General features: G+C 37.9%; 1 protein-coding gene across 1 annotated transcript in view; it reads right to left on the bottom strand.

Moving 5' to 3' along the window:
- Positions 1-237: 237 nt before the first annotated feature.
- Positions 238-12907, bottom strand: part of LOC133521593 (SEC14-like protein 2) — a 34438-nt gene continuing 21768 nt past the window's right edge. Inside the window, exons 2-10 of the mRNA XM_061856630.1 lie at positions 12522-12591; positions 11691-11734; positions 9814-9934; positions 9345-9496; positions 4526-4664; positions 2541-2740; positions 1883-2028; positions 1008-1156; positions 238-609 (exon numbers count right to left, since the gene is read on the bottom strand). Coding sequence (XP_061712614.1) covers positions 488-609; positions 1008-1156; positions 1883-2028; positions 2541-2740; positions 4526-4664; positions 9345-9496; positions 9814-9934; positions 11691-11734; positions 12522-12591 — 1143 coding nt within the window. The 3' untranslated portion in view covers positions 238-487. The remainder of the gene's footprint in view (positions 610-1007; positions 1157-1882; positions 2029-2540; positions 2741-4525; positions 4665-9344; positions 9497-9813; positions 9935-11690; positions 11735-12521; positions 12592-12907) is intronic.

Here is a 12907-nt window from a genome sequence, read left to right as displayed (position 1 = left end):
CTCATAATATGTCATAATAAAATCGTCGTCTATCTATCATCAGGAATGTGAATTAGAGATCAATTTATGCAGTACAAAAAATTTGCATTTTGTTAATTTTACACAATTTGAGCGAATTTAATTTAACAAAGCCGCCTAAGTTTTTTATGGGCTATACTCACATAGCAACAAATTGCATGCGATTTTCGATAATTGCAGGTTAAGTAGGTGCACCGAATTCTATTTACCAATGTACAATGTATCGCACTCAGAAAAAGGTAACGCAAATCGCATGCAATCGTGACGTCTTTCAAGCAGTCAGTAGAAAAAAGCGGCAAATTTAAAAAATGTAGGCGCGAAGGGTTATTGTCCCATAGAAAAGTTACATTTCGCGCCTTTTTCTACTGGCAAAGTTGTTTGACAAGTAAGCTATGAATGCAAAATCTTTTTTTCAGTTAAAAAGTATCACAATGCAATTATCCTACAGTCTATTTTGTCTATGTGCTGGTTATTTATCGTCGTCAGGCTCGACGTTCATATTGAGATCTCGCTCGGGCACGGCCACGATGACGTGATAAAATACCTTCTTGCTTCTTAGGAAGGAGCTCTTGTTGTCGAATATCACTGAATCTGTAACATAATCAACGAATATAAGTTACAGAGGATACATGTGCATTCGAATCAACGCTTAAATCCTCTCATGTCGATTCAAAGGCCACATTTGACACCAATATAGCCATGGTCATTTCTCATAAAGGTCCTTTTTACCAGTCTAGATATAAAAATCATTAAGAAGGTTTGGTGTTTGTAATTTGATATTTTTGAGACTTCACAAGTGCGCGGATCTATAGACCAACTGCCGGTTCACTGTGGACGATAATGGGGTCCACGTTGTAGGGAGACAGGGTAGACTTTAAGTAGGCAATGTCACCAAGAGCAGCAGGCGTAAGTGGATAGGCACCAACTGCCAGTTCACCTTTTATTGCTTTTCTCCTTTTTCATTTGATCTTTTAAGATGAAGTACTTACAAGTTGCAGGCCCAGTGATAGGCATAATGCCGACATCAACTGGCCCTTCGCCGATCTTCTTGGGGCCATAGACAACAGTCTCGGCACCTTCCTCATCTTTTCGCTTGATCACGAATTTTATCTCGTGGTGATCCACTCCCGCTTCCCACCTGGAAAAGCAAGTTAAAACTTTAATAGTGTACTGACTGTACTTTTCTTTCCACAACAAACACTTATCGAGACAATTTTAACAATCCTAAACACAATTCGTTTTCGATGTTTTTCACAGAGTTCCCAGCTCCATGTTCTCATAATATTACATTGTCATCCGATTTACCTACATATGTTTGCAAAATTTCAGCCCTATCGGTAATCGAGAAGTGGGTCACAAGTACTAACATACATACCCTACTAACAGGGCAAGTTAAATAAAAGCTTGTAATAATGATAGTCGAGACAAGATCTTTGTAGAAAACAGTTCTTAAACCCAGATTTGAACATGCGATGGAACAATGGACGATTGGACGCTGACAGTCTAACATTCATGAGAACCCATGCAGGTTCATTTTAATGAAGCACCGTTCATGAACGCGCCGAGTTGAAGAGTTAAAGTAGGAACTTAGGAGGCATTATCTTGTTTTGGCACAGTACTTTCTTTTCCATTGACAACAACATAAACAAACTGTACATAGGTACAAATCGCAACATCAACGTACGTGAACGTATAGCACGCATCTACGGTGTCATATTTTTTAGCCGACGATTTTCATGTTCTAATATTTTTTATCTATTTGTCTTCAATTCTAAACCGGGATAGCGCCCTTCAGGTCAAAAAGTTTGCAGATACCCTTAAGCCAACCCCTGCTTAAAGCAGGGGCTTTGAGCCCAGAACTTACTTAAGCACGCTCTCCCCCTCCCCGCACAGCATGTCGACGACGTGTTTCTCGCCCGTTTTAATGGTGACTCTTTTGAACTCTTTCTCGGAGTCTCCTGTCGTGTTTCGCGAGTAGTAACTCTTCGGCACCTTGCCTCCTGGTTTCACCTGAAAAAATAATACACTGGTATTAGACTTCGATGATATACAAGTTTAAATTTGGTGCAGATACGACCTCTTACTTAAAAAAAGGTTAATATTGAACAAGTAGGAAAATTGTTAACAATTAATTTTCAAGCGCTCCCTGTTGGCATCTTAACTACTCTATACTTATAATAAGACTACATTATGGATCCCCATTGTCATCCACAATGGGTCCCCAGTTGATCTTTGTATTTTCATGGTGTTTGTACCATAGATCTTATAATTTTGGAGATGGTGTCCCTAATTTAACTCAGTAACCCTACCTGATACCTCTGCCTCTAGATACTTACAAAAAGACTACATCGTGGATCCCAATTGTCATCCACGACGGTCCCGCAATAGTAATCCGGCAGTCGGTCTTTGTCGATGAGCATGAACACTTCTGCCTCTCATTTCTTGATGTCTATACCGTCTTGATCTTGGAGATGATGTCCCTACTTTGACTTAGTAACCACGTGATACCTCTAGATACTTACAATAAGACTACACCGTGGATCCCCATTGTCATCCACAACGGTCCCGCCATAGTGAACGGGCAGCTGGTCTTTGTCGATGAGTGTGAGTACTTGTGCTTGCCATTTCTTGGTGTCGGTGCCGTAGATCTTGATCTTGGAGATGGTGTACTCGTGCATAAACTTTTTGATCACGGAGAATGCGAGGGAGAAAACTTTGGGGGCTGAAATTGAGAGAGATCTTGTTGTTTTACTTGGCCTTACACAGATTTAAGATAGATAGATATAATTTTTCTTCATACTACCTACGTCGGTGCCAAAAAAGCATACGGTCCGCCGGAGCAGTCTCCGTAGCATATATACGCCTGCAACTTCCGAGGAGTTACATGCGCGTTGCCGACCCTAACGCTCCACACGAGGGTTTAGCTATGTCAACCTTTCTTAATACTTTTTATTGGCTCACCTCGGTCAAAATATGGCTTAAAGAAAAACAATTGATTAAAGAGGTAGACAACAGGCGGTCTCATCGCTAGAGTTAGGTATATTCGATTTCGTTGTTTGAAGAAATCGTCATAACAGTAATAGTAAATTACTTTAGGAATGTACCTACTACTCGATTAGTAGGTATACATATATTATTTAGTCGTATTCCATAAAAACAGTAACGTAATGTTTGAACTTTTAAGATATTTATGACCATGATAGCCGTTAATTGATAAAAACAATTTGATACAATCAACTATTTATAAAAAAAAATGTAAACTATAAATAAAGATAAAACTGTAATCAATATATGCTAATTGGATTCCAGTTTTATCTTCCCTTCATAAGTATTGAATAATATTTAGATTAGATACAATATGTGACATAGGCAATTCGCACTTAACACTCTAGTGTTAATATTTATGTAGGTACATTTTATGCAGTTCGAACTATGTACCTAGGTAAACCATGGCCGCTTCAATGCTGTTATTTTAAAGGAACTCGTTAACGTTTACACTTGCAACAAAGTTGAGAGTTAAAGCAGGATACTCACACACCTTTCGCATAATCGTCTCCTTAATTGTTATAACATTAAGTAGATACAGAATCCTCACTGTCTTAAAAAACCATGTTAACAGTGAATCACTTTAATGACTGTTCAGAGTAGTCGTGAGCGGAGTGAAATAGCACTTGTGATACAGATACTTGTGTATAGGTACTTAATCTATTCAACCTGCGGTGTGGTAACAGGAGCGTAAGACTTCTTATACCAAATGAATAATGTGATTGGGGCAATTTTTAATCAATACTTGGCGACTGTAATGGAACCGAAGTGTTAGTTGTCGAAATGTAATTTGAAATTTGCAACGATTGGTGGTAAAACTTAATCTTTACGACAAAAGGATAAAAGAGGTGTGAAGTGCTTTGCTGAACGCCTCATCTACATAGGTAAATGAACTAACTATTTATTAACCAACGAAACACAAATGGATAGAAACATAATAAAACAATTAAATTAAAAATTTGCCCAAGTCGTGATCGCTTGGTAGAGTGCCCTGAAGGCTGGCTGCTTTGAAATTAATGTTTCTTTACATAAATCTTTTTTCCTTTTAAATAAAAAAAAAATAGAAATTTTAATGTAGAAAAGTAACTGGGATCAAGATTGTTTTTACCCATGTAAAGGAGCCATTAGAGATAACATTCATCGGTGCCAATATTTCCTCGACTAAAACGCGAGGGCGAATCTGAACCAGAGGCATGTGTAACGTGTAACCTACCTACCAACTTGTAGAAGTTAATTTTCTAAGTTGTATTATAGATCGTGTCATTCACGACGGCGCTTACCTTGACTCGTATGGTGATGTTATTAAAGGTTAGATTTGACAAATCTGCGCGTCATCGTGGATAACGCGAACTATAAATTGTTACGCATGTTTGTATTATTACTTACTTGATGCATTGGTTCATACGGTGGTGCCGTGTTAAATATTTGTAGTAGGTAAGTAAACAAATAAATGTTTACCTACCGTTCACAATGAAGCAGGACTTGAGTATCTCAGGGTAGTTGGCCTCGTACAGCTGTAGTAGGGTAAAGACCATCTCCGCCGCTGGTTTCCACGCGTACTGGCGGATGTTGAAGCCCTCCAGGTCGAAGAGGACTGTCACCTGTAGGTATATAAAAATATTGCATTTATGAAACAATAATTTCAATTAAATTTATTTATTTCAATAGACAACAATGGTTCATAATGGTTAGTAAGATTGAAGATTTAGAACTAAGTAATACTATAATGCTATATACTTAATATAATTTTATAATTAAATAAAATAAATAAATAAAATAAATATTATACGACATTATTACACAAATTGACTAAGTCCCACAGTAAGCTCAATAAGGCTTGTGTTGAGGGTACTTAGACAACGATATATATAATATATAAATACTTAAATACATAGAAAACACCCATGACTCAGGAACAAATATCCATGCTCATCACACGAATAATCACGAATAGATTTAATTAAAGAAAAAAAATTTAAAAGGTCCCACCTCTTTAAATTGACAGAAAGCACGGGAGGTCAGGAGACTCGTGAATTCAATCCTCGTCGGTGATCCATAGTTAGTACCAATGATTTTGGTTAAGAAAAAAAATAAGGTTAAATACCTATGTCCAGTACCATTTTTAAACATTCAAGCGGGATTTCAACTGCGAATCCCGCTCTAAGCCAAAGATTTCAAAAGTTGGTTATATTATACATATATCAGTGACTTGAAGCCAATAAGTTTTGTTTAACTTTGTTCGTTTTGGGTTCTCGCAACCAACAGGGATATCAGTCGTTCACAAATCAAAGAAAATCATGACTTTTATTTTCATTTACAAACTTGCGTTTTGTAACAGCGATTTTATGAGCTGTGCATCCTGTTAAAGGTTTACGCTAGATTTGGTTTATATTACGAGTACATTATTAAATTGTAGCTGATTGGCCGTTTTAATTTAAATAACCGGCCAAGAGCATGTCGAGCCACACTCAGTGTAGGGTTCCGTAGTTACTCTTCCGTCACAATAAGCTAAACTGGAGCTTAAAGTATAGTAAATTGTTAACCAAGGGATGAAACGGTACCTTTCACCCGAGTTAAACAAATAGGCAAATTTGCATAATCAGTACCTAATTAAAGTAAGTCTTTTTACTATGAAGGGGAAACTTTTTGCGATAACTCAAAAACAGGTAAACTGATCATATCCGCTATAATTTTCATTTAATGTCTTTCTTAAGCTCTACTTCCAAGATTTTTTTCATATTTTTTGAACCTATGGTTCAAAAGTTAGAGGGGGGGGGGACACATTTTTTTTTCTTTCGGAGCAATTATCTCCGAATATATTCACTTTATCAAGAAATGTTTGTTGAAGACCCCTATTAGTTTTGAAAGACCTTTCCAACGATATCCCACACTGTAGGGTTGAAGCAAAAAAAAATGTTCACCCCCACTTTACGTGTAGGGGAAACCCTAAAAAAAAATATTTTTTTAGATTTTATTGTACGACTTTGTCGGCTTTATTGATTTATATATCCATGCCAAATTTCAGCTTTCTAGCACTAACGACCACGGAGCAAAGCCTCGGACAGACAGACAGACAGACGGACATGGCGAAACTATAAGGGTTCCGTTTTATGCCATTTGGCTACGGAACCCTAAAAAACGTAATTACATTTTCATTGCTCACTTTTCGATCCGAGTTTACTTTTTCATAATCGTTAAATAAGTAGCACGAAGCACTTTTTATTTTCACGAAAGTGGCAAAAGGCCGCTGTTTGGGTTTGCTTGCGTAAGTTAATTATACGTTTTCTTCGTAAGTTTTACGTCACTATTTATTACCTTAAATTACATGAGATAGGTAATTGCTATAGGCTGATTCGAGAGCTGACGCGCGATTTGTGCTGAACGGGGGGCATACCGCAAAAACTAAAAATTCGCAAATTGCGGATCTTTCTCTTTTACTCTCACTAAGACGTAATTAGAGTGACAGAGAAAAATGCCCGCAATTGACGACCTTCCATTTTCGCGGTTATAGCCCTGTTAAGGATCCGCAGCAAGCTCGGTTCTCCCTACAAACGTATAGTTACGCTCTCATTTCAATACTTGATAGGTTTATGACTCGTTTCTTCGGAAATAAGTATCTAAGGTACCCACTCATCACCAGTGTCACTTTTAATGTTGTTCTTTAAGCACAAATCAGTACTGTCAGCGCCAAAAGTATCTGATATTCTGGATAACTTTTTCAAATATAGATAAATCTCTAAAATTCTCTTTCAAAAGTATATCGTTTACAGTCTTAATTGTTCGACATACTTTTTGTTAAGCTGTTACAGAATGATAGACAGGTACTTTTGACGCGTTGTTTGATACGTTACTTTTGATGCTGTCTGTACGAAACACGGAAGATTATGCACAATCGATTTCTCAGGTATTTATTGGTCATACGCAACTTTGAACATAAGCATAGATAGAGTTATTAATAACCTGTACTTAAGGGCTATAATCGATTGTCTAAACCATCACTTCGAAGATTAAGGTGCCATTATAAATCCCATTAGTGTTGCCTGTCGATGTCGCAGTTTTCCAAGTGATCTCATAATAACTTTTGTAGGCTGTGGCGTAATGTTCATCGTTCAGATGCAGTTTTTACAGCAGACATAATATAACACTGTGGTTCTCAAAGATCATTAGGGCCAGTGAAAGTTTACTCTAAAGCCCCGGCTTGCGTGATGCAGTTTTTTTTTAAGTTGCTGCAACGGACAGATTTGTGTCTGATGTAAAAAGAAACCTAAGTAACTCTAAATTCATGAATTATTATGCAAACAAAAAAAAAACTTCTTAAAAAACTTAACATTTAAGTAGGCACCGACTTACTTAACTACGGTTTTGATACAATAAAATAGTTCAGATTTTTAACTCACAATACATAATTGAAATTAAATTACCGATACTTAAGAGGCAACAGGAGTGGTCATTTCTCCATACAAACGTACTCGACTGTTTCCTCCGCGGTTTTAAGCTAGAGCAATGTTTTTTTAAACACAGATTATTATTATTAATATCTGTGTCGGACTGTTCTTTTTTTATATTGTTTTTTAAGGCGCTAGTGCACTTCAAATATTCGCAAAAACGGCCTAATAATTTACTAGGCCGCAAAGAGAAACATGAAAAACTGATATCAATTAGCCGAAAAAGTAAAACAGTCCGACATAGATAAATTCATTACCATTTAGATCTCAAAATTTCGTTACATTTGGTTAAATCTTGGAGGAGGAACCAGTCGAGTACGAAACCTCGTTTTTTGAGATTTTTACGCAAGATTTTTCACCTAACCTGGCGTTGTCCTTATCGCACTAGTTTTAAGAGCCGCTTCCGTTAGCGAGACGGATATATTCAGCTAAAATATTTAAATCTCAGGTCCCGTATCCTCTTAAATATTACTAATTTAAAATCAGTACCCCTAGTGTAAATTTGATCGACATCATAACGTGACGAACGCGTTTGCGAAGTCTCATTTTGTATAGGATTTTGAGTTTCCAAAACGTCCCGCTTGGCGCGCTCTTTCTAAATCCAGTACAAAATGAGACTAAACGCAAACGCGTACGTCACGTTTCGAAATCGAATTTATTTACACTAGGGGTACTGATATACCTATTCGTATCTTCTTTTTGAAAGTAATATTGGGTGCAAGTGCAATAAATTGTATCTATGCAACTCCAACTTTTAACTTAATAATTGCAGACTTAATAATGCAAAATAAACCAAGTTTCTCACTCCACATAAGCTTATATAGGTAATATAGGTGTACTCGTATATCAAAAACAACAAAGAAATGCATGTATCGACTATTAAAGGTCTTATACCTATTCACCTTAAGTATCAATAAAAAGATTGAGGTGGGGTGGGATTTCAAACATTGTCTCGCGACAGTCGCGACTAGGTATTAGTTATTGAATTGATTATGTTTTGCATGTCGTAGGTACTAGCGCGTAAAAACAACATTTCCAACACAATGTTTTTGTTATTTCTTTCTTCTGAACGAACGAATGACAATGCCAACATGGCAAATGTCGTGACCTCCATGACTTTTGGTTGATGATTAACTGACTTCGCAGGTAGTTGAGGTAGTGCCGTAGGTGTTATTTATTGCCTATCATTATTTTGTATACAGTTTTTAAATTACTAAAACAGTATGTGAATACTTCTGAACTGAACGCCACTTTTTTTTTTTAAGAGAAGTCACCTTAACCACGATGCTGACACTGACATATTCGCTAATGTTTGCGTAACCGTAGTGCTATTATTTATTCTGTGGCGTAAATTACTTTCTATACATCCCGCTCGCACTAATATGCCAGTACGAGCGAGATACATAAAAGTAAGTTACGCACGCACTAGCGAAGTCATTTTCAAACTCGTGGTAAGGCTACTGGCGTGAGATAGCAATCTACAACTTCTGAACTGACAAAACTCTCATAACTATTAAATCTTCGCCAACGCCAACTTTCGTTAATCAATCTATAGGGGAGACTGGGGAGACTTATTATAATAAGTACCCTAAATTTTAATAAGTATCAATAGTAATTCAAATTCTACTACGTTATCAAAATCCGAATAATAATATTATAAAGACTGGTTTCATTTAGGAAAGTTATATTTAATTTCTAGCAATTGTAACTCTACTATGTTGCCAAAATCGGAAAATAATGTTAGCGATTGGTTCCTTCTAAGGCAGGTATTTATCATTTATTGACAAATGATTATAGTTTTATAATTTAGGTGTTCAAGTCTCCAAACTTACAAACCTTGAGCGCCTGAGGTCCACGCGTCTCAGCTTGCCTCCGTGCAGTCGCCAGGTAGTTTTCAAGATGGCGGAGGATCATCCTGATGACGTCGGTCTTTGTCACGGAGTGCAGCAAGCCCCATACGTCCAGGCCCACGAATGGGACTATTATTACTGTCAAACATATCAGTGTATAAAAAAAAGTAGGAAAAAATTAACATGGTACAGATACAACCACGTGATGGTTGCTCTGTGGCATGGTATGACCGAATTTTTCTCCGACTTATTAATGTATAGTATATTGTTGTTCCTCTACAAAAGAGTTTCCTTCTAACTTCCGAAAATATACATAGTTATAAGTCGTAAATAATGATTTCTGACAATCTTTCACCTGGAACTCGATCCGATAACGGTAATAACGGTATTTCGTTATTAGGTACTTTTGCATATTCGAGCGATGGAGATATTATTAACATTTAGCTGGTATGTACCTGGTGATCCTTCTTTATCGAAGCCGGTGCTGCCGCTTGGGAAGTGCTTCTCTAAAACCTCGGGCGCTTGCCATTCCGGTAATGTTGAGTCGATGCCCCATTTTTCGCGCCACGCCAGAGACTAAAAGAATAGAAGACGGGATTAGCCTAGTTTAAAGTCCAATGTGCTTGTTGGGTCAACCCTATGTAGCTGCGTAACTCCGTCCTGTAAATTAGACAAGATTGGGCCACCATCGGTCAAAGTCGGCAAACTATATCTGGCTTCCTTATATAGGCCTAGGCCTAGCTTGTGGTTACGTCCTACGTTTCGTATAACATAAAATTGCAGATATACTCTGGCAAGCCAACTTTTATAAGGAAGAAGCGCGAAATTCAAAACTTATATAGAAAATCGATCCTCCGCGCCTTTTACTGCTTATACATCTATTAGAAGTCCCGAGTTTGAATATCTCGTACTTAAAAGCATTTTGTCATGACTCATGAAACCGGTCCTAACTGGTGCGCGTTGGAGGTTCTGCCATCTTGTGGCCTAAATGAGAAACATAAACTTGACATTGACACTTCACAGTTGTTGTCTTCTACAGTTAATGCCATCTTGCGGTGTAAATTAGAACCTGAAGCTTGACATTTACGTTTCGCGCCAATAAAAAGGGGGCTCTGCTCCCCCCTACTGTTCATGCACGCTCCCCACATTGATTGTTAAGATATGTTAAGGTACATTATTTTTATTACATATATTACATAAAAATGGCAGTCTCTAGGGAAAGTCAGCTAGATGTAGAGAAGAAAAACCATGTACTCCCACGAAGGTGGCGGCAGGAGATTCTGAGGTATATTAAGCAATGATGCGCTTCAATTTTGGAACGCTTATAAAACCTGTCTTGAGTTGTGATATCATTGCCATTAAATAGCGGAGACTTTATCACGCATTTTAATATGTCTACTAGAAAAATAAACTATCTTTATCTTTATAAAACCATATCCTAAAAGGAACCAATCATTGCAAGCTGTAATGTTCTAATTTTAACAACGTAAATAAATTAGTAGAGTTTGAAATAATATTTAAGATGCATATTAAATTGGACCAAGTCTCCCCAGTCTCCCCTACAGTGTTCGTTTGACGTTTGTGTCATGTTTTGCATACATTGCAGGACATGGCAGACAAGGTGTCATCTTGAAATTAACATGGGTAAAACATGTCATTAGTATTATGACAGAGAGTACGTTAATAGTACATTGTTTACATGTATTTCATTAAACATTTTAATGCCTAGAGAATTAGTAATTCATTTCTGTATAGTTCACGATTTTTTGGGGCCGATTATAATACTAGCAGGTAGTTTTTTTTTCTAGTAGGTAGTTTAATTAAAAAAAAAATATATCTGTAAATTAAGGAAGAGCGGTGTTGCCCAATACAGGCAAATTTTGCTTACCGGGTAGTACTATCCCCTACTTTATAAACACCTATATTTTTTTTATACTACGTCGGTGGCAAACAAGGATACGGCCCGCTTGATGGTAAGCAGTCTCCGTAGCCTATGTACGTTTGCAACTCCGGAGGAGAATGCGCGTTGCCGACCCTAACCCCCACCCCCTCGTTGAGCTCTGGCAACTTTACTCACCGACAGGAACACAACACTATGAGTAGGGTCTAGTGATATTGGCTTTGGTTTTCCGTAAGGTGGAGGTACTTCCCCAGTTGGGCTCTGCTCTAGATCTGGAATGACATCCGCTGCGCTGTGCCCTATCACACAAAGCGAGATGACATTCACAATGCCCATACCTCTCTTTTGGACGTAGTTTAAGGACGTACCCGGGTCCCCGGGTATATTTTACGAAAATAAATAATTTTAATTCTTAATTAGCAAATCACTTACGTCTCTAAGCATTTTTTCTGCTGCTTCCGCATCCCATTGTCTCGCTAAAAAAGTAAAAAAATACCAAATTGAATTTACTTTATCAGGAACCGTACACCTTATACTTAGTTCTGGCGTCCTCCTATATCCTATTTTCACCAGGAACCTAACTAGCATCCTAAAAATTAGTTCCCATTTAGTGCAGTCGAGCTTTTAAAAAAAAAAATATTGAAGACCGGATTTTTACAGATCTTAGTGTTTTTTGGGGTTTTCAAAATGTTCACACATAAACGTGGCGTTCTTAATGGAACGGATATTTTGGGATATATTTTTGTAATGGTAGGATGGAGAATGTTAACGATGTTGAGTAAAATGAGCCCAAGCAATTACAGATTTGTAAGAATCCGGTTTTCAATATTTATTTTAGAAAACGCCCAATTCAGACTCCTCTTCCTAGCTACTTTTTAGGATGATCACTTCCTAAACGCGGTTACATTTTTAGGATTTAGGATTCTGAATGTACTCTGTGTGTAGCGGTTTAAGTGGTTGGCCAGTACCAAACTACAACATAGTACTATCGTACGGAAAGGAAACATCCAACAAGACAGAAGTTTGACAGCGATTCAGCCGAACGGAGTCGCGAGAGCGCCCGAACTGCATTACTGCAGTTTCCCCCCATGCCATTGCCAGTACCCAATAGTTTATGTAACCTTGCTCCGATAAAATTTGAGAATGTTATAGCCTGTCCGATCTCTAAGGTCAAGTACGCCATTACTATGGCGTGCTTCATCTTAGAAAAGCGGACAGACTATTTATTTGAGACTATAAATGTACTCGTATTAGCTGGGTTACCTCTCAGCCATCTCAGGAGGAAGTGGTCATCGTGTTCTGGTTTTGTGACATCTTTGACGCTGCGACGGAACTGTAACAAAGATGTGGTTCAATTTAATTTGGTTATAAACTGTCAACCTCACACGGTACAGGCACCTGCAATAATATATAGTCCTCCTCATCGATTTCGATGACGGCGACCTCAGCAATTACGGATTGCGCCGATTATGGGCCCTAATGTGGCTAGCCAGGGCGAACTTGGGCGAACCAAGGCCAGCCAATATATTATTGCAGGTCACTCTATCGACCACTCTAACTTTGCACAAACATGGCAATAAGAATGACTATAATCCTCGCGTAGTCCCGGCATTTTGCCACGGCTCATGGGAGACTGGGGTCCGCTTGAT

This window comes from Cydia pomonella, chromosome 9 (assembly GCF_033807575.1).
Source record: "Cydia pomonella isolate Wapato2018A chromosome 9, ilCydPomo1, whole genome shotgun sequence".
NCBI classification, from domain to species: Eukaryota; Metazoa; Arthropoda; class Insecta; order Lepidoptera; family Tortricidae; genus Cydia; species Cydia pomonella.
The sequence above is the reverse complement of the archived record's forward strand: the minus strand, read 5'-3'. Positions and strand labels throughout refer to the sequence as shown.